General features: G+C 47.0%; 1 protein-coding gene across 5 annotated transcripts in view; it reads left to right on the top strand.

Moving 5' to 3' along the window:
- The first annotated feature begins 10,005 nt into the window (after positions 1 to 10,005).
- Positions 10,006 to 21,251, top strand: part of Nfyb (nuclear transcription factor Y subunit beta) — a 15,689-nt gene continuing 4,443 nt past the window's right edge. The window contains exons 1-4 of one of the 5 annotated variants that reach the window (XM_029482752.1): positions 10,006 to 10,138; positions 12,254 to 12,290; positions 17,351 to 17,444; positions 19,080 to 19,210. In XM_029482752.1, coding sequence (XP_029338612.1) covers positions 17,351 to 17,444; positions 19,080 to 19,210 — 225 coding nt within the window. In that variant the 5' untranslated portion in view covers positions 10,006 to 10,138; positions 12,254 to 12,290. Of the gene's footprint in view, positions 10,139 to 10,383; positions 10,679 to 11,513; positions 11,791 to 12,253; positions 12,335 to 17,350; positions 17,445 to 19,079; positions 19,211 to 21,251 lie in introns of those variants that run through there. The other 4 variants (XM_021174064.2, XM_029482753.1, XM_021174065.2 and 1 more) reach the window with 4 other exon arrangements.

The following is a 21,251-nucleotide window of genomic DNA, read 5'->3' as shown; positions in this document are numbered from 1 at the left end:
GCCTCGAACTCACAGAGATCACCTGTCTCTGCCTCCCAAGTGCTGAGATTAAAGACTACCACTGCCCAGCGATTTTTTTTTTTAAATAAACTTAATCTGTGTCACAGCATGGGCATGCTGTGGGGAGGGCCCTAGGGATGGATGGAGCTGCCGGGACAGAGGGCCAGATTTCTGTAGGTGCTTGTTGGAGGGAGAAGTTGGGGGAAAGCAGGGGTCATTTATTCAATCACACATTCATTTAGTACGTTTCATTCAGCTATGAACCACATACTATTCTAGGCACGGGGGGGGGGGGGGGGAGGGCAGGGAGGGAAGATGTAGTGATTAAAAAAAGAAAGAAAAGATAGATGCTATCCAACTCAACAAAATTTACAGCTGTACAGTCCCAGCCTAGTGTGGTGGCACGTGCCTATAACCCTGACCTTGGGAGATGGACAAAGTTCAGCGTTATCCTGGGCTTCTGAGACCTGCCTCAGCTCTATTAAACTGTTTCAAAAGCTAAATAAAATAAAATAAAATAAAAAATAAGAGCCAGGCATGGTGGTGGATATCTTTAATCCCAGCACTCAGAGGACTGAGGCAGGTGGATCTCTGTGAGTTGAGTCCAGTCTAGTCTACATAGGGAGTTCTGGGACAGCCAGGACTATATAGGGACTCTCTCAAAAAGCTAAAACCAAAACACAGCAAGACAAATTGTATAATAAAAGAATGAATAACTGCATAAATAAATAAATAAATAAATAAATATTACAATTCAAAGAGAGGTAAATAGCGGTTTAAAAAAAAAGAAGAAGAAGAAGAAGCCATTTTATGTCTCAGAGCCAAGGAAGCTTTCTGGAGCAGGTGTCCCTCATCTTCACCATGACTGTGACAGTATGGCTGTGACAGCTGCAGGGGGGAGACACTCTGCTACTGGTTTCAGAGGCTCGTCAACACCCAGCTGCGTCTGTTACTCCTAGGCTCACCGCAAGGCTCAAGTCCAACAGAGGCAGTTAGTTCACAGTGGAGGAAAGCTGCTCACATCCCAGCAGCCAGGAAGCAGGGAAGAGGAACAGGACCCGGTCAGAGCTGGAAGCACCCTTCAGATCACACCTTTGGCGACTCTCTTTCTCACCTGGGCCTCACCACTCCCCAAACGTTTATTCAAAACTTTAATCCACACCTGTGCCCTTAGTCCCAGCTGGGGAAGCAGAGGCAGGAGGATCTCCGTGGGTTTCAGGCCAGTGTGGCCTACATAGTGAGTTCGAGACCATCCAGGGTACATAATGAGACCCTGTCTCAAAAAAAAAAAAAAAAAGTTTGAACTGAGAGACCAAATCTTTTGAGTTTAGACTCCATCTTAGGAGAAACTGACCTATGGTTGAACTCAAGTTAACTAACAGACTGGTACCTAGCACCAGTTTCCAAGTTACACCCCCCCCCCCCAAATCTGCACCTCCAGGTTACAAGCCTGCCCGTGACCTTTCATTTTCTAACAACCACCAGTCAGGAGGAAAGCAGAAGTTAAGTTTATGGATTGGTTCCCAGCACCAGCGAGTTATGTTAAAGGCCATAATGCCCTACTCCACCCCCAATCAGATGTGTAGCAGGCTAGATACCCACATCTTGCCTCTCTAAATGCTTGCCTAAACTAGGCTTGGGGTTCTACCTTCCTGCTGTGTTAGCGCTGGTGTGGCCCAAGCTCAAACTCGAACAAAGAGACTCTAATTGCGTCAGATTCAGCTCCTTGGTGGTCTTTTGGGGGCTCACGAATGCTTCCTGGAAGCACAGAATCTATCAATTAAACCTTTGGAAGTTGAAGCGCTTATGATTGATCGGGAAACCACAGACACCCTCAGACACACTCAAAGGTATGCTCTGCTCTCAATCTCCTAAGGAAACTCTTAATCCAGTCCAGTCAACACACTCCCGGATTAATCATCACAAAGTGGTGATCTAACAGAAATGTGCAAGTGTCCCTAGGAGCCAGCCAAGCAAATGGCAAGGGGTGAGGTGTGAGCTGCTAAAACTCCCCAGCTGGGATTACCAAGAATATGCGCAGAGACCAGTAGAAAGGGGTAGCAGGAAAGCAGAAGGGGAGGGGAGATGTGGCTCAGAGGTAGAACACTTTCCTAGCGTGTATGAGGCTATGAGGCTCTAGGTACAAAGCCCAGCACCACAACAAGGAGAAAGAAAAGGAAGGGAAGTTTTAAAAAGGAAAGAAGAAGAAGAAGAAGAAGAAGAAGAAGAAGAATTATTCAATAACACAAAACATACAGACGTGCCCATCCTGGAGAAAGCTGAGCTCTGTAGGACCACACACACACACACACACACACACACACACCAGCTCACACACTTTACAGTGAAGTTCCCCTTTCATTCTGAAGTATTTGTGATTATGGAAGAGGCCTGAAATGGTCAGTGTAGCACCGTTAAGCATCCCAGAGGCTATCGTGGTACGTGAAGTAGGAGGCACGTTATTGGTCTGCGAGGCTTGCTGTAGCTTGTTCTCTCCAGGTTCAGCTTGCCTCAGCTCCCCTCCCCTTTCCGTCCCTTCCCTGGAGTCCTTATTAAAATGTATTGCTCTCTCATTCCTTCCCTCAGGTGCCTCAGATCCACAATGCTAATTACCACGGAGCACATAAATTACTTCCATAACTGGTTAAACTAGGTAAGCATTACTGGATGGCACGATTCTGCTGTAGTAGAGAAATATTAATAATGCTTACACCTCCTGAGTTCTCAGTTATTCTTGGTCTTAATAACCTCTTCACTCATAACCGTCTCAATCACTGTAACAAATGACTAATGGTTTTGGCTGTCTTTCCTAGCCAGGGCCACTCACTCTAAGCCCTGTATGCTACCTAATGCTCCCAACAGCTCTGTTTGCAAAATGAGTGAAGAAGTCTGTCAATCTGAAGATAAAGAAACAGAGACACATGGGATGTTAGGGGAAACTTACAAAGGAAAACATTTAACTGAGGCTGGCTTACAGTTTCAAAGGTTTAGTCCGTTATTCTCATGATGGGAGACATGGCAGTTTTCAGACTACATGATGCTGCAGAAGGAGCCAAGAGTTCTACATCTTGGTCTAGAAGCAACAGGAGACCGTCTTCTACCCTGGGCACGGCTTGAGTATATGAGACCTCAAAGCCTAACCTCACAGTAACACACTTCCTTCAACAAGACCACACATCCTGACAGTGCCACCCCTATGGGCCAAGCCTTTACATATACGAATGTGTGGGAGCCATACCTATTCTAACCACCGTAGGGCATATATAGCCCGTGGACCCCAGAGTACTCAGCTGGTAGAATATGGCAGCAGGGTTCTAGTCTAAATTCTACTCCAGATTCTACAGGCCACTCGTGCTCCCAAGCCAGCGACCTGAGGAGGGTAAATGCCATTGTTTTTCACTGTTCCCTTTTGGGGGCCTAGAATGTTCTATCACTAAAGTGTAATGCCAGGTCCAACACTTTGGTTTGAAAGTGGTCCCCAAAGTCCAGGCATCAGCACTTAATTCCCGACAGAACAGCAATGAGAAGCCACAGCCTTGAAGAGGTGATTGAGGTCGGGGGAGCTGCACTCACAAACACCAATGTGATCTCATCTCCAGAGTGGGCTTATTAGAAAAGGTATGATGGCACCCTCCGTGTCTCTTTTCTCTCCCCCACCAGCCTTGTTTACCACAAGACAAAGAGGGCTCTTACCAGATGCCTCAGGGACAGCCTAAGTCCTTTGATTTGGGGCTTCCCAGACAGAGTGATGGAACAGTAAACTTGTTCACTATAAATTGCTGAATCTCGGGGATTCTGTTACAACAGACTGATCAGACACACTCCCTACAAAGAAACCATTAAGAAATGGCGTGTGGATTTTTCCAAGTGGGACTTGGAGAGCCACAAGGTTCTTAACAGAAGAGGAGGAAGCAGGCTGGTGTCTCACGGGTTTCATTGAAAAGCCTGACCTGCTTAGTTTTGGTACAGAACCTAGAGCCCTGGGAGGTGCAGAGAAATTAGTACCCAACACACCAGACATTCCCCATCTCTGTTGAATTACTTAGAATTCTTACCTAAGAGGTTTGTTATTGTCCAGGTCCTAGAGTGCAGACACTGGTGCTCAGAGGAGATTCTTAGTGCATATTAGCTTTGCATTTTTGACACTGTGATGTGAAATTTCAACAAGAATTCCAGCATTTGTTCCTGAGACAGAAACTCAGAGAAGAGTGACAAGAAGAACGAGCGCTTCTCTGGTAAATGCTTCCCAGGGTCTGCTAATATTCAAGGATATGGCCGTGGGCCTTCCCAGGGAGGAAGAGAAGTGTCTAGACTGTGCTCAGAGGGCATTGTATGAGGACGCAATGTTGGAAAATTACAGCAATCTGGCCTTTGTAGGATTTGATGGTAGTTGCTCCCGTCTCTTAGAAGGGGGAGCGAAACAGAGACTCTGTCCAGTGGGTTTGCTACAGAGATCTACTGTGGCAGAATTGCAACCGTTTGGTTTCTGTGCCTCCAGCTTAGGGCTCTGGACTCAGTAAGAAGAGCAGGTAACTGAGGAGCAGGTGAGTGGGTGGGCGAGAGCCGTTACCACGAGCGAGCATGTGGTGAAGAGACGGGAGAGAAAGAGAAGTGGAACAGGTTGTGCACTATGAAGAGAGGTAGCTGGAGACACCGCTGTGATGAGGATGAGAGCCTGACACGAGGAGCCTACTCTGCCACCACAGGCCATGGCAATGTTGGCCTGTGCTGCCTCTGTGGACCATGTCTGGGTCTGTGGTCCTGCCACAGCAGGGGTCCTTTGTGAATGGCCATGGCCCGTGTTATCACCAAAGGCCATACGGACACCCTAGGTCTGGGATGCCTCCTGGGGCCATGTTGAATGGATGAGTGGCAGTGGGCAGCTGTGCAGTCGTGTGCGTGTGGGAGAGCTGGCCATTCCCCTTGCTGGTTAATGCAAGGAAGCCAGCTGGTCCCACCCCTCGCCTGGGCAAATCAGGACAGCTGATGCTGATGGCATGGACTCGGGAGAGCGGGCAGCCAGACCAACTCAGCTATGATCCAGGGCTCTGAGTTGGCCCACCCCAACACCTACCCCATCTATGAACTGCTGGAGTGCATGAAGGGGCGGGTCCTTCAGAACCAAACCTGCAGGATCTCAATGACAAAGGGCAACAGCGGGATATCCAGGAGGAGTCAGTTCCACTGAGGATCCAATGTTGACGGTGTAGCAAAAGCCCTGAACCAGACCAACGACTCATTGCGATGAACATTTGCAAATAAAGATGTTTGGGTAAACTGGTGTACTGTGGGACACACTACAGGTGTCACGCGAGATTTTTATTTTTAAGTACTTTTTTATTTCTTTTTGAGAAGAGATGGCAAGGGCAGAGGGCGGGTATGAAGGGACACAGAGACCAGTGTGATTGGGGTGCGTGATGTGAAATTCACAAAGACTCAATCACAAGTTAAAAAAAAAAGCTGGCAGGGCGTGGTGGCACACGCCTTTAATCCCAGCACTCAGGAGGCAGAGGCAGGCGGATTTTTGAGTTTGAGGCCAGCCTGGTCTACAAAGTGAGTTCCAGGACAGCCAGGGCTATACCAAAAAAAAAAAAAAACCCCAAAACCAAAACCAAAAAAACCCCCCAGCCTCCCCCCCCAAAAAAGCCAAAACCAAAAAAAATTGAAGGAAAAAAAAGGTTCATGGCCAACGTGGCAGTTCATCTGGCAAAGGCAGTTTGGCACCTGAGTTTGAGCCTTGGAATCCACATGGTGGAAGGAGGGAACCAACTCCTGAAAGTTGACCTCTGACCTCTGCATACATGCTACGGTGATGGAACATACACACATATAAACGAACAAGTGTGAAGACAATGGTTTAACATGGTTTTGTGCACACCTGTGATCCTAACACTTAGGAAGACAGGGCTGGGCACCCCCAGTTTGAGGCCAACCTAGCTACAAACCGAGGTCCTGTCTACGTACATACATACATACATACATACATACTGCTTACCTCCACTTTTAGTTGGTAGCATGATCTTTTGGTTTGTGTTATACTATCCAGCCATTTCAAACTGTTAGGTAGATGGTGTTCATTACTTACTGCTCTGTGACCAGTCATCCCCCAAACAATGTCACAGCAAACACTATCTCAGCGTCTATAGGGAAATAATTTGCAAGTGGCTGTGGCTCTGGGTCTATTAGCCAGGCCATAGCCTAAGCTATCAGTGGGGCTGTGCTTTGCCTAAGGCTCACCCAGGAGGCTCTTTTCCAGTCTTATTCTCCAGGGCTGTAGCATTCTGCTTCTTGCTGAAGTTTCTCCAGAGGTCGGGGAGGGAGATGGGGAGAAAAAACTGCTTTCAGGAAAGGGAAGAGGTGAAACTTACTGACTGTAATTTGGAGCTTAAGGGTCCCCCAATATGCACCTGTTAAAGGCTTGACCTCAGGTAATGTCATTGGGGAGGTGAAAGCTTTAAGAGGCAGGGTTCTTTTTAGCATGTATTTTTTAAAAAAAAGATATTGTTGTGTTGTTGATTCGGTAGGGAGAGGGAGGCATCAAAGGCTGTCCTCAAACTTTTAGAAACCCTCCTGCTTTGGTTTCTTGGCTATTGAAATTATAGGCAAGTGCTACCATGTTCCAGAACGGGGGGCTACTTTAGAGAGAGGAACAGGGACATTTGATTTTTGGAGACAGAGGACTCAGAAGTGAAAAGGGGCAGCTTAGGATCTTGAGGTAAGAGCTGTGTGTGTGTGTGCCTACGTCAAGGCCAGAGGTTTCAGAGGGTGGTGAGGTGGGCTAGGGGAATGGTATATCTGTGACAAGAGAGAGAAGTAGAAGTCATATCTTCCTGGTCTTCATCACATAGAAGGGACTAAGAACAGGGTCTAGGGTAGACTTGGGTTTAGAAATGGAGAACATGCTATGATAGAATAGACATTGCGTAGTGGCTGTTCCTGGTTGTCAGCTTGACTCTATCTGGAATGAACTACAATCCAGAATTGGAGGGCTCACCTGTGATCCAGATCTTGAGGCTGGAAGACACAAGCTTCTGACCTGGATCTTGGCATAGGGACTTTGAGACATAATGGGCGTGAAAAGCTTAGGCCCAGGTAAGGTAGTATACACCTTTAATCAGGAGACTAAGGCAAGGAGATCTTTGAGTTCAAGGTCAGCCTGAGACAAAGCAAGTTCCAGATCCAGGTGTGGTGGTATACACTTAACCTGGGCCACACCTCCTGCTGAAGGCCTATATCAGAACATTTTTGGAAGAAGGAAGACTCACTCTTCACCTGCTTGCACTTACCGGCCAGCACATCTGTTGGAACCTGCTTCTTTAGAGCCTGCCTCCAGCTTCTATTGCAGACCAGCTGGAACACCTAGCCTTGTGGGACTGAGCAACTACTAGATTCTTGGCCTTCCCATCCACAGCTGTCCGTTGTTGGGTTAGTTGGACTATAGGCTATAAGTCATCACAGTCATTTCCCTTAATATAAAGAAACTAAGTTCTGTGACTCTAGAGAACCCTGACTAATACACAGTGATGGCTGTTCTTGGTTGTCACCTTGACTACATCTGGATTTAACTGAAACCCAAGCATCTGGTTATACCTTTGAGGGACTTTTCTTGATCTAGTAATCTCTAGTGGAAAGATCCACCCCAAATCTGGATCTTTTGAGGTGGGACAATACATTTAAATCTGGACCATATCTCCTGATAGCCTATATAAAAGACATGGAAGAAGGAAGTGCTTGCCTTGCTTGCTACCACTGGCAAGTCCATCCCCTCACTGGTTTGAGACTCCAGCATCTACTGAAGACCAGCAGAGGTATCCAGTCTCATGGACTGGACAACTACTGGATTCTTGTTTTTACCAATGTTGGACTAGCCTATAAGTTACTCTCATAAATCCCATAAATATATATGGTACTTATCTGTCTGTCTGTCTATCCAACTATCTTTTGAGTTTTGTTCCTCAAAAGAACCCAACTAATACAAACATATGGCATATGCTCAGTTCTTCAGAAGGCAGGGTCAGGGTCAGGGGGAGGGTCAGGGAGGGTCAGGGGGAGGGTCAGGGTCAGGATCAGGATAAGGGGGAGAGAGGGGCAGGGGCAGGGATAGATCTTGAGTTTAAGCCCAACTTGGACTATATAGTGAAACAGCTCAAAAAAACAAACTGACCAAACAAAAATTTTAGAATATTAACCTTTTTAGGTCTTTATATGTATAAATTGCAATGAGCCATAGTAGTTAATATTATTTCTGTTATAAGGATACTGGAGAGATGGCTCAGCGGTTAAGAGCACTGACTGCTCTTCCAGAGGTCCTGAGTTCAATTCCCAGCAACCACATGGTGGCTCATGACCATCTGTAATGGGATCTGATGCCCTCTTCTGGTGTGTCTGGAGACAGTGACAGTGTACTCATATACATAAAATAAATAAATCTTTAATTTTTTTTTAAAAAAGGAAATAACAGAGTGGTAAATCTGGCTAGTAAGAAGGGGTCCTGGGCCCACAGGTGGTGGTGGTTCACACCTTTAGTCCCAGCATTGGGGAGGCAGAGGTAGGCAGAACTGTGAGTTTGAGGCTAGCCTGGTCTACAGAGTGAAATCCAGGACAGCCAGGGCTACACAGAGAAACCCTGTCTTGGAACAAACAAACAAACAAAACCAAAACAAGAGAAGAAGGAAGAGGAAGAGGAGGGTGTCCTAGAATTTGGTAGATTCAGGTAGTGGTGCCCCTAACTCCTCTTGAAATAACCGAGAAAGACTCATTTGTTCTTGCTTCCTTATTTACCTGAGAAATACTTATATATTCTAGACACAGCTGGATCTCAATAAATAACATATTTCAATCTTTCTGTATACTTTATGCACACACATTTATATGTAATATACACCCAAACCCCCCCCCCCCTTTTTTGAGATACAGTCCGATTATGTAGCCCAGGCTGGATGTGAACACACACACTAGGGAGCCCAAGATGGCCTGGAATTTCCAATCTTCCTGTTTGTGTCTCCCCAGTCCTGGGTTTAAAAGGCATAAGCCACAACACCAGGGCCTTCTATAATTATTACTACTATAGTTTCTGTTTCTTCAGTCAGGGTTTCTCTGTGTAGCCCTGGGTATACTGGAACTCACTCTGTAGACCAGGATGGCCTTGACATCTACCTCCCTAGTCTTGGAATTAAAGGCGTGCACCTGCCTGACCCAGCCATACTATTATTTCAAAAGACAGGGTCTTAATGTATCTCAGGCTGACCTAGAATTCTCAGTCTTGCTTACTTATCCTTGTAAGTCCTAGGACAACAATTTTCCATCTATCCGGGTGCAGGTATCCTGCAGTACTTTGCAGTGGCTGGCCATGCAGGACATTTTGGATCACCACCACAAGGGAGAATGGTAGCCAAGGGACATTCGATCCAGATTTCAGTGAGGCCGACAGGGAAGGCCTTAAATGCACAGAGGCCATGAGTTTTTGCAGCCCAGTGTTATCTGGTTGGGAAATGAGCACTTTAGGTAGTAAGCCAACTTGGTACGGCAGACCTAACATGAGAACGCAGCACCAAAGTACAGGATGGAGGTCGGCTGGGACAGCCTACCTGTTAAACTTGGAGGAAGGGGATGGTGTGCTAAAATGAAAAACTAACATCTTTGTTCACTGACTTGAGAGGGAACGCTGTGTGCCTGAGGTGGCTTGGAGAGATACCTAGAAAACATTAGGTGCCTAAAGCATTCTGGAAAGTAGCTCAGGTGTAGATCCTCTCCGGGGATGAATTCAGGCGGGCGAGACGCTGGCTGGTGGGGAAGGAGGAGCTGGAAGGAGAAAGAGGCCGGAGCAAGCCCTGGATGAGAGCGCCGGTCTCTCGGAAGCCCTGAAGAGCGAGCATCCAGAGCCCGCCCGCGCGCTTTTGCGGACCGCGCGCCTTGCTTAGGGGCTCCGGGGCGGGGCCGGGGGCGGGCCGAGGGCGTGGCCTCGGGCGCGGGCGTCGCGGAGGGAGGGTGTCACGTAGAGGGAAGCGGCCCGCGGCGGAGGGAGGGGAGGCCGAGTCCTGGAAGTGGAGCTCCGCGCTGGGACTGGTTCCTTCGCAGCCATTTTCTGTCCAACCAAACAGCCGATTGGAGACGGGAGCCAACCAGGGCTGCATTGGAGGTTTGTGTCTCGCTTCGGCCAATGATCGCTCCTAAACCGACTCCACTTTAGCTCGAATGAAATGTCCGTCTCCTCCCGGCGCCGTCCCCGCCGCCAACGCCGCGGCGGTCGGGGGCACTCGCAGTCCGCAGCCTTCGGGCGGGCCGGGCCTCCGGGCGAGGCCGCTGTGCTTCGGGCCGGGCCGGGCCGGGCGCGGGGCGGCGGGCGCTTTGTGCGCGGGGCCGCGAGCCCGGGTCGGGCTGGGCCGGGCGGCTGCGGGGCTCTCGCGGCGGCAGCCCCGGGCCGGCTCCATTTTGTCCGGGGAGCCGGCGGGCGGGGAACGCTGCGCCCCGGAGCGGCCGCTTTGTCTCCCGCATCCCGCCGGCGGCGGGCGTTGGGCACGGGCGGCGGGGGGATGCGCTCCGCGGGGCTGCTCGGGCACCTGCGAGCCGAGGCGGCGGGTCCCCGCGAGGAACGAGCGGCCTGGCGGGTCCCCGGCCCGCTCCGCGCCTACAGCATGCAGCCATCTGGCGGCTGGCTCGCCCCGGACTTGCCCCGAAGGTGGGAAGGGAGCCTTGGAGGTTGCACGGAGGTTTCAGTCACCCGTGCTGGGGGGGGGGGGGGGCGGGAGGGTCTGCGAGAACAAAGAATTTACCGAGCACCCGCCGATCCTTTCATGCCTAAAGTCTAGAAGGGGGCTGTTTGATTTAGACAAGGTTAGGTAGTAGACGACCTTTAAAAAAAAATGGCATCCCGCTAATCTTCACAGACCCTAGTTTTTGTAGATGGTGCCACAAATCACCCGGGTGGCTTCAGCTCTCAGTAAGGAAACTAATCGGTAACAGAAAGTGATGGGTCAGTAGTAGTGGCATTAATAAATAGGAGCTTTATGGATGAGATACTGAGAGTTTAACCAGAATTCCTTTAAAGGCAAATTATTCCTCCTCTGCACTGCTCTTTGTAGCTTAATTTAAGGATTCTATCGGTGCAAAGCTGTGGTTGTCTATGCCAAAGAAAGGAGGTTGGAGGAAGGGAATCTGCTTTTCTTGGATACAGATTTGCATTTCTTCAAACACCAAGCAGATGTATGCTTTCCCTTAAGCTATTACACAGATTATAACCTGCCCTGAAGAAAATGCTTTCCATATGAAGAGAGATATTCTTAATGGATTGAGTCTAAATATATACTTACCAACTATTTGGGTTGGTAAGGCTCTCGCCCCGTTCCCACTCTAAGCAAGATGCATAAACATACCCAACCTTCAGTGTTTGAGTGTTCAAACACACTTTTTAAAGCTACAGGAACAGTTCTGGATCTAGAAAAGGGACATATATGGGAAGGCAATATAGGTTACTTGTAAGAGTATAGCAATGCCAGGTAGTCTTTGCTGCCTGAGCCCTTTTAAGTGCTGATTTTTAAAATTCAGCAGCCCTGTTTTTTCCCTTCTACACTTCATGCTTCGATGCGAGTCATGAGCACGGAAAGGATGTTTGATCTGCACCTTTCCCATTTATTTGTTTCCTTTGGGAAAAAAAAGGGGGGAAATCAGCAAATAAGGTCCCAGTACTGTCATTGCTTACAGTGAGACCGAAGTGCTGGCTTGATGCAATTTCACTTCACACTGATGGCTCGCTCTTCAAAACGATAAAGGCCCGTGGACTTGTTTGTTTTGGTGAGCCCTCTTGCAAGGTTGTGTGTGTCTTTTCCAGCAGGATGTAAGATAATTTCAATGCATTATAGTCTGACATGCTTGTTTCCTTTTTCAGTTTAAAAATGTGTACATCTCTGAAACACTTAAAAAAACAAATCCATCCTCAAGAATTCAAGTTTATGAGTGGGGTATTTCTATCCTTGGTGTTAATATTTTGTGAAATTTAGATGTGTTGAGTTTTCAGTCTCTTGCATAATATATAATCTGATCCCTTATTTGGAGTATTGTGATAACTGTTGATTATTAAAGCAAATTCAGGGTTATGTTCGAAAGCCATTTCCCCCTTGCCTGTAGAATTAACTTTTCACCCTAACCCATTGATTAAGTATAGCAGGTAAGATGACTTGTGTCCTCTTTAATTTTAAGAAAGCCTATAGTCTATACACTTTTACTATTAATAGATGCTTGTATGTTTGTCTTTTAGGTTAAAATTGTACAAGGAGCCACCACCTTTTTGACAGGTATTTGAGAATACCACTGATACATAATTCAGTATTTCATGACAGTAAGTATGTTTTATTTCATCATTTTGGTTAATTTTGTATGAAATTAAAGGATAGCCGATGTATTGGAGAAGGCAGTGTAGTGATTCTTAAGTTTAGGCAGACTACCTGTGCTAAGTCCCTTCGCCTCTTGTCAGCAACTGGCACATGCTCTCTGATTCCTGTGGGCCCAGTCAGTGCCAGAGAGACCGTCTGGTAAAGAACTTGCCCGCCTGCCTGTGGGCTGTCTGCTCAGCTGGCAGGGCATTACTGAAAGTGAATGTGGTATGTGCCAAGTGGAACAGGCTGAGTCTCCCTGCACACGCTGCTAAGAAGAGGGGTGTGGTGGTTGACCTAGGAATGTCAGGAGGGATCCTCCTGGCCTGAACAGGGTCTAAACACGGCGGGATATGGCTAGGTCCAGGGTGTCATCCAAAGCAAAAGCCTGGACACCCCAGTGAGTCACAGGCTTGCAGGTGGGGATCAGCACTTTTTCCAGGTGGGGATTTCACAGGAAAATGCTGTGCTGACCTCCCACCTGGCCCGTCTTTGTTTTCTGGCTCTGGCTCTGCTATGGTATCTGTGACCTCAGGCAGGGTACAGTTCCTATGAGTCACCATTGCTTCACTCTTCAAACAGGAGAGAGGCCTGGGTTTACTTGGTGGTCCTCCAGGTGTATTCTAGTGCTAAGGACTTTGTGAGGTTACGAAGGGAACCTTCTTGTAAAGCTGTGAAGAGGAGGTTTGCATTTGATGCAGGAGATCTGGTGGAAGCTTTTTGGTGAGTTAGTCTTGACAGGGCTAGGTGGTGGTCTGGTGGGACAGAACAGGAGGGGCAGATCCAGGTGGAGACCAGAAAACAGTGTTGGCGTAGTTAGATCAGATGAGCAGACGTGGTCTCTGTTATTCAGGGACAGGGGAGATGTCTTACACTCAGTGTCTTAGAGTTCATTAATGGATGCTTGCATGGCAGGGAATCAGTGATTGTAAATTGACTGTTTCTGAAAGCAGAGGTAACATTTAATGAGTTCACCACAAGGGGAGGAATAAAGAGAAACCCTTGGATTGAAACTGACAGTTAGGGGATAGAGTAAGAGTAAGTAAGCTCTGGAGGTCTGGGGAGAAGGGAAGTGAGACAGGTGGTGTCAGTACTGCCATGGTCCCGTCAGGTTAGCAGGGCCGCTGGCGGCCCTCAGAGCGGCTTCATTGGCATTCGGAGGTTAGAAGGCATGCACGAGGGAGTTTAAATGGGAATGGGAAGCTGTGTGAGAACCATGCATTGCAGCGAGAAGAGAGGCAGACAGGATCGGGAGGAAGGGGGGCTTTCACAACCCCAAGAGCACAGCTTGTGCTGTGTGTGTGTGTGTGTGTGTGTGTGTGTGTGTGTGTAATGAGCCGGCACGTGTAAACGGGACTAAGGAAGTGGGCGGGGCTGAATTCAGAGATCAGGATTCCTGATACTGCTTTCTTACTCCCAGAAGATAAAGAGCAGGTAGGAGGGTAGGCTATATATAAGAGCAAAGGTCTTTGTGCCTGGAAAGGAGATTTGAAAAGACAGTAATGACAGTTGATGCTTTTGTGCTGGAGGTGATAGGTACGAGGTAGAGTCAGAGGATGACTGTGGAACTGGGCTCTCTTTTCATTGTGGGTTCATGGGATCGAACTTTGGTTGTTAGGGGGCAGGCAAACAAGTTTACCTGCTGAGCTGTCTCGCAGGCCCATAGCTGTTTCTTAGGCTGCTGCATAGGGCCATGAGCCTCTCCTGAGGAATTTAGAAGTGCTCAGAAAATCGGCATAGTAAAGAAGACAGTGTTGCTCTACCTGTCCATCTACTGTATTCACAGGGGATCAGTATGGGCTAATATTGCTGCTTTTAAAATCAGAGTAAGATGCATCATCGCATCATAGTTAAAGAACAGTACGCATCATCAGCTCAGCTAGATAGCATAGTCACCGAACCTAATGTAATGAGGTGACCTGGGAACCTCAATTCCATAGGCCTACTAAGTGCCTCCTTGGATGCACACAGTGGTAACTCGTGGTAACTGGTGTAACTGGGGCTGGGGATCATCTTACCCCACTTCCTGCTGCTGCAACAGGGCCACACCCCCTTCTGCCTTCTGGCTCTCTCCCTCCTTCGGTTTTCTGTGCTCTTTTCACTAAGAATCCCCTTGGTGGCTCTTGTCCATAAGATAATTGCTTAGCTTATCAACCAACAGTGTTTCCTATTTCTTCTGTCTGAAACATCTTGCTCCTCGCCAACCCCTTTTTACCTCAGTTTAAATGGCATCTTCTTTGTTTATCTTTTCAAGACAGGATTTTTCTATAGTCCTGGCTATCCTGGAATTTGTGTTGTAGACCAGGCTGGCCTCAAAATCAGAGATCTGCCTGTGTCTGTCTCCTGAGTGCTGGGATTAAAGGCGTGTGCCACCACTGCTGGCTAAATACCATCTCCTAATGGACCTTTTCTGGGCCTCCTCAGAGTAGTCTAGTGAAGCCCCTTTGGAATAAGGTACTAGCAAAACCTCTATGTTTTTCTTAGTACTTGGCAGCATTAGCAATTAGTTGGCTGATTGTCATTGTTTATATAAACATTTAACAACTAATATTATATAAATATGTGTGTATATTTTAGGTAGATATAGATAGATACATAATGCTAAACCTGGAGTGTTCCCATTATAGCGTGCTCAGTATTTAAAGATGTCTCCTGATCCACACACCAGCCCTATGAGCTAAAGTTCCGCTCATCCACCTTGCTCAAGTCCACATAGACCGCTCTGCACTCCTCACTTGTCCCTAGATTGTGTAATAGTGTTTTCTCTGCACGATGAGGACAGAGCCCTTATCTGTGTTACTGTTAGATGACCATACAAAACATGGGCCAATAAACAGTGACTAGTTTGTGAAATACTTATTGGCTGACTTTCATCTGCACTCTCTTTCATAAAATGTCATAGGAAACAAACCCTCAGACCTATAACAGGTTTTCCCTCGGTTCCTCCCATGGAGCAGTCACTAGCACATGAGAGACAGTCATCACACACTGAGAGAGGCTGTCACCTGAAGGAGTGTCCCTGTTGCTGTTGGCTTCAGACAAGTGAACGCTAAATGTTTGGGGATTTCAGAACACAATAAATCAAGAATTCCAGCAGGGAAGGGAATATTGGAATTAAAGTCTGAGTGGGATTTAATGGCAGAAAGAGTCAAGGAACAGAAGGTGTGGAGTTGAGTTAAGCAGAAGACACGGCTTTAGAAGGAAGAGGCAAGCCAGTGCCTGCAGTAACTGCGTGCCAAGTGCCGTCTTCACAGCTCTGCCACTAATTCTGACAGCTGTGAAATAGTATTATCTGCATGCTTAGAAGGCTAGTGTGGGCAATCCACACGATAACCACCAACCAGCAGACAGCACGGTGGCAGCAGTCAGCTTTCTGCTTTAGTATCTTTGGTTGTGTTTATGAATCAGTTCATCTGGATCCACCTAGCTCCTTGAACAGACTCCTGCTTGGGAACTTTAAGACTAGTATCCTGTGGACATCCACTAAGCCAAGAATTTCTGCTGTCAGACCTCGCCAGTCAAGACTTGTTTCTAATTTTGGGTTCTGAGACAAAGTTTTTGGTTGTGTTCCTGTAAAGCAATGAAAGTGTAGTTCCTCTCCTAGAGCATCTCTCCACGGCCTGCTGTATCCATGGAGGGCATTGGTGGTCAGAGAAGTAGCATTTCTGTTGGAGTGATGGTTGGCGTTCCTGTGCATTGGTGTTCTGTTGGGGGGGGGCGGGGGGGCATGTCAGAGCTACCAGATGCATGGAAGATATGCCGTGTTGGAGATGTGGAAACTAGCCTGGTGTGTAGTATTGGAGCAAACCCTTGGGGTGGAAACTGTACTCTATTAGGAGTGAAGGCTGCAGTCCGTGCAGCTCCTAGGCCTGAGTTCAGTTTGCCAGTTACAGTCCACCTGCTTAACTGTCATGGAGGTAATGCAGCCTTGAGTTCTCCATGCACACAGGCCAGTCCCTCCTGGTCTACTGTTTGCACAGCAGAAAGCCTTTGGGTCGGCTTGTGGTGACATGAAATAGGGTCTGTTCAGGGCCAGTGGTTACTTCCCTCACCCAGATTGCTCTTGTTTCTCGTAGCCCTAAAGAGACTGAAAACAAAAACAGAAAACCAGTCAGGGCTGCAGAGATAACGTAGTTGATTCAGTCTCCAGAACCCATATGAAAAGGCCAGCCCTGATGGTTTGCGCAGCCTGGGGTGGGGTTGGAGATGGGCCAAGCCTAATTGGCTAGTTCCAGGTCAATGAGAGACTGTCTCATAAAACAAGGTGTCTGGCCCCTGAGGAGCGACACTGAAGTTGACCTCAGACCTCCACAGGCAGAAATAGTCACTGTAGGGCTCGCTCTTATGTGTGGTTGTACTTGTACTGTCTGTATTCAGGCCTCTTAGATACCTCCTTTTCTTTAAAGAATCAGAATGTGGGAGGAGCCGGGGCAAGAGAAAGTACTTGTATTAGACTCAGGCACTGGGCTCATTCAAACACCGGTGGGAAGCTTGGCATGGGCAAGAGGCTGCCCCCTCAGTCAGACCCCACGGGGGCGGGGATGGGGGACAGAGGCAGCAAAGGGGTAGGGGGGACGTGCACAGCAGGAGCAAATGTGACTCTTTCTTTAGGCCTCTAGGCTTCCCAGAACAGCTGAGGGGATGTGCTGGCCCACTTCCTGGGTCTGTTCCACTTACTGTGACTTGCATTATAAGGAAAAAGTGTCTTCAGGTTAAGGTTGACTGTATGGTATTTGAGGGTTACGTAGTTGAAAGGGAAAAGGTATCTGCTGTGGATTCCTTTTCTTTTGTTCCTCTTGAATTTATACTTATTATACATGGAATATGGACAGGAATGTTGAATAGTTAGCAAATTATTGAAACATTTCCCAAGTCAAGAATGTTTTGAGTAAGGTAAACTGATAACTATAATTGGTGCATCTGGGCCAGTAAGTGCAGGGTCTTGCTTTCTGAAGTGCACTAAAAAGACTTTGTCTCTCTAGATGGATGGCGACAGCTCTACCACAGATGCTTCCCAGCTAGGGATTTCTGCAGACTACATCGGAGGAAGTCATTATGTGATCCAGCCCCATGATGGTAAGGCCACAGCTAGAGCCACACCTAGGTCAGTGTCTTCACAGCAGAGTGACCGATCACGTGCCTCGGTTCACTGGAATCTAAATGAGCCTGCTCTAGTGGAGCAGGCCTATAATCCCCTGCAGTTTGGCAGGCTAAGGTGGAAGGGTTACAAGTTCAGGACTGGCTTAACCAAGTTTGTGAGACCCTTTATCAAAATAAGAAGTAAAGGCCAGATGTGTTGGTGCACAGTTTTAATCTCAGAACTCAGGAGGCAGAGGCAGGCAGATTTCTGAGAGTGATGCTAGTAGCCTGGTCTACAGAGCTAGTTTCAGACCAGGCAGGGCTTCATAGAGAAAACCCTGTCTTAAAAGAAAGAAGAGTGGGGAAGAGGGAGGAAGAGAGATGAGAGAAAGGAGAGACAGATGTACCAGTTCGGGATAGAATACAGTGCTCTAGACTGAAGGCAAGGCCTTGGTCAATCCAGGTCTTCTGAGAGCCTACCATCTTATTCGATAGAGTCTTCAGAAGACTGCGGCGGAGTTCTAGAAAGAGCTCTGTTATAGAAGTGTGCTTTAAAAAATTCAAACTGATCAGACTCCCTGAAAAAAGTAAATAAGAGGAATTCTTAGATTAATATGCTAGAAATAATTTGCTTTTGTGCCATTTGTAAGTTTAAACATTAATATTTATTTTTAGGAGCTGTGAAGGGATTTGTGTTAGTAGATTCTATATTATCATTATCCAATTGGGTCAGTAATCAAGTCTATAAAATTTAATATAAACTTTATATGAACAAGTTTATATAAATGCTAGGAGTTTTATACGTTAGAAACTTTACATATACATGCTTATATACACTTGCTTTGGATACACACAAACCTTATCTATTGATATGTAAGGAACGTAGGTTACTGACTGAGTTTTATAGCTAAGTTAGGCACTGAATGAGCCCTGCCTCTGCCTCTAATGGGAACTGAGCCCAAGACCTCATGCATGGCAGCCAAACACTCCACAGTAAGCTGCATCGCCATCTGCTCTGTAGAGCCACGTCCCAGTCACACAAAGCTGATTTGTAGGGAAAGAAACGAGAAGTGAAAAGAACTATCAAACCATTCAGAGAACCAGCAAAGAGCACTAGCCAAGGTGTGTTGCATGAAGCGGGGGGCACTTTGGAAGGTGCTGCAGGGATCAGAGCAGAGCTTTCTGAAGAATGGGTGGTGGGATTTTCCATGACAGTGAACACAGACTGCTAGGCACTGGGTATGAGATTAGTGGGTCAGTTGTAGCCCTGAGGAAACGTGCAAAGAACAGTTATGCTGTCTAAGGAGCATTGGGTAATGAGCCACATGGCTCCTGCTTTAGACCATTGCAGGGAGTCTTTTCAAGGGTGAATTAAAATTATGAAAAGCTTTATAAACTATTATTTTTACTTATGTGTGTGTTCCTGGGTGAGCTATGTGCCCCGTGTGTGTGCAGTTGCCTGTGGAGGCAGAGGGCGTCAGATCCCTTGGAACTGGAATTACAGGCGGTTGTGAGCTGCCTGATGTGGGTGCTGGAAACCGAACCCGGGTCCTCTGCAAGAGCAGTAAGTGCTCTTAACCGCTGAGCCATCTCTCCAGCCCCTAAACCTAATTCTTAAAAAACTTTCTTTAGATACTGAGGACAGCATGAATGATCATGAAGATACAAATGGTTCAAAAGAAAGTTTCAGAGAACAAGATATTTATCTTCCAATTGCAAATGTGGCTAGGATAATGAAAAATGCCATACCTCAAACAGGAAAGGTAATGTAGAGGAGACTTTGTCTGGCTTTTCTTTTGCAGGGGGAGGGAAGGGGAATGGAAACTGTAAGACACATGTATGCATAGTTCAATCAGTAGCTAGCTATTGATTTCAGTCCCGGCCTCTCAGCACAGCAAATATTTGTTTCTGACTGCTTGGCTACTGCCCAGTGTCCCGTCTTATAGAGTCTTCTCATCCCATCCCCCACATGCCTTATAGTCTAGAATGTCAGCCATCATAGTGGCTTTGGAATCAGCTTTCTACATTTTTATACAAATAGATATGACATGCACTTCCACCACCACACAGTAGCTTTGTCTTAAAATGCCTTTTGCAAAACATTCCTCGGCCAGGTGTGGTGACACTTGGTTTTAATTACAGCATTTGGGGTGCTGAGGCAGAAGGAATGCCAGGAGTTCAAGGGCTACATAGGTTCCACACCAGCCTTGGCTACATAGTGAGACCTTGGGTCATAAAACAGAGAAACCTCAGCACTTGGTTGGAGGTAGATCTATGCTTCTGTGTTGCTTTATTTTCTCAACTGCTGCTTCTTCATGGACTATATACCTTCCCCATCACCTTATAAATGTTTAGAAAGTGAAGCTTACAGTAAATATACTTTCGACATGTTGTTACTCACACCTAGTTCTGATCTAAGAACTTTCCTCCTTAGGTTTCAGGGCTGAGGAATTATTCCAGATTTGTTCATGCCTGCCCTGTCTTTACCCAAACCCCGGCTATCTGAGGCAACCAAGCAGCTGAAATGTGGCTGGTCTAAAGAGACATGCCGTAACAACACCCCCCCTCCCCCCCCCCCCAGCATTAGAGGCCTGAAGTGAGAAGGGCAGGGAAGTACCTCCTGTTAAATTGATTCCATGTTTCAGCTCTAACAACTTGATATATATGGGCTAGAAAAAAATAATAACTTAACGTGGCTTCTAGGAAATACAGAATTATACACTTGGCTTGCTTTCCATTGCTTTCCATCAGTGCATAGTGTATCTCTCATGTACTCTCTCCACATGTAAAATGGATATGTGCACCTTCCACAGAACATGTGGAAAGGCTACGGGACAACATACAGGATTCAGTTCTCACCTTCTATCATTTGGGCCCTGGGGATCAAACTTGGTGGTCAAGTTTGGTAGCCTAGCACCTTCACCCACTGAACCATCTTGCCAGGGCCCAGTGACTAATTTTTCAGGAAGGCATTTGAGTGTCAGTGACTCTAGAATTGTTTGATTGATCTATTCGGTTTTCATTATTAGATCCCAGAACGTTATCAGATTGTGTATGTTTGAGACAGGGTCTTATTTAGTGTAGCTCTGGCTGGCCTGGAATGTGCTATGTAGCCCAGGCTGGCCTTTGCCTGCTTCTGCCTCCCAATGATTAAAGGCACTTACTGCCATGCCTAGCAGACCACACAACTTGACGGGAAGATTTATCCATAATGATGTGGTGACTGTGTGCTGTTTTAGGCAACGCTCACAGCCCATACGGGACATGTTCTAGCCTCAATAGTTAAAAAAACAAACAAGATTTACTCTTTTCTAAATCTTCTGTGAATTTACTGTTTAGGTTTTTTTTTTGTTAGTTTTTTTTTAAACATTTTAAAACATATATATATATATATATATATATATATATATATATATATGAGTGTTTTGTCTGCATGTATGTCTGTGTACCAAAATGCATGCCTGTGCCTGAGGAGGCTGGAAGAGTCAATTGGATTCCCTGGAACTGGAGTTACTGATGGTTCCGGGCTACCATGTGGGTGCTTGGAATTGAACCTTGTCCTCTTAACCACTGAGCCAACTCCTGTCCATTTTTGTTTGTTTATTTACGTCCTTATTATAGAAGTGCTTGGTTAAAGTAGCACTTCCCTGAGCCTGAACCCAGTATGTGCTCAGTGCCGGCACCACACTGGGGTTGACCTTCCTGCATATCTGGCTTTCATCTGGATGGGATGGTAGACCAACTGCTCAGTGTGGTGGCTCTTAACCATCCTGCTCTGTTTGCTGTGAAGAGTTGAAGTTCCCC

This window comes from Mus caroli, chromosome 10, assembly GCF_900094665.2.
Source record: "Mus caroli chromosome 10, CAROLI_EIJ_v1.1, whole genome shotgun sequence".
Lineage (NCBI taxonomy): Eukaryota > Metazoa > Chordata > Mammalia > Rodentia > Muridae > Mus > Mus caroli.
Note: the sequence above shows the minus strand (reverse complement) of the source record. Positions and strands in the feature narration are given on the sequence as shown.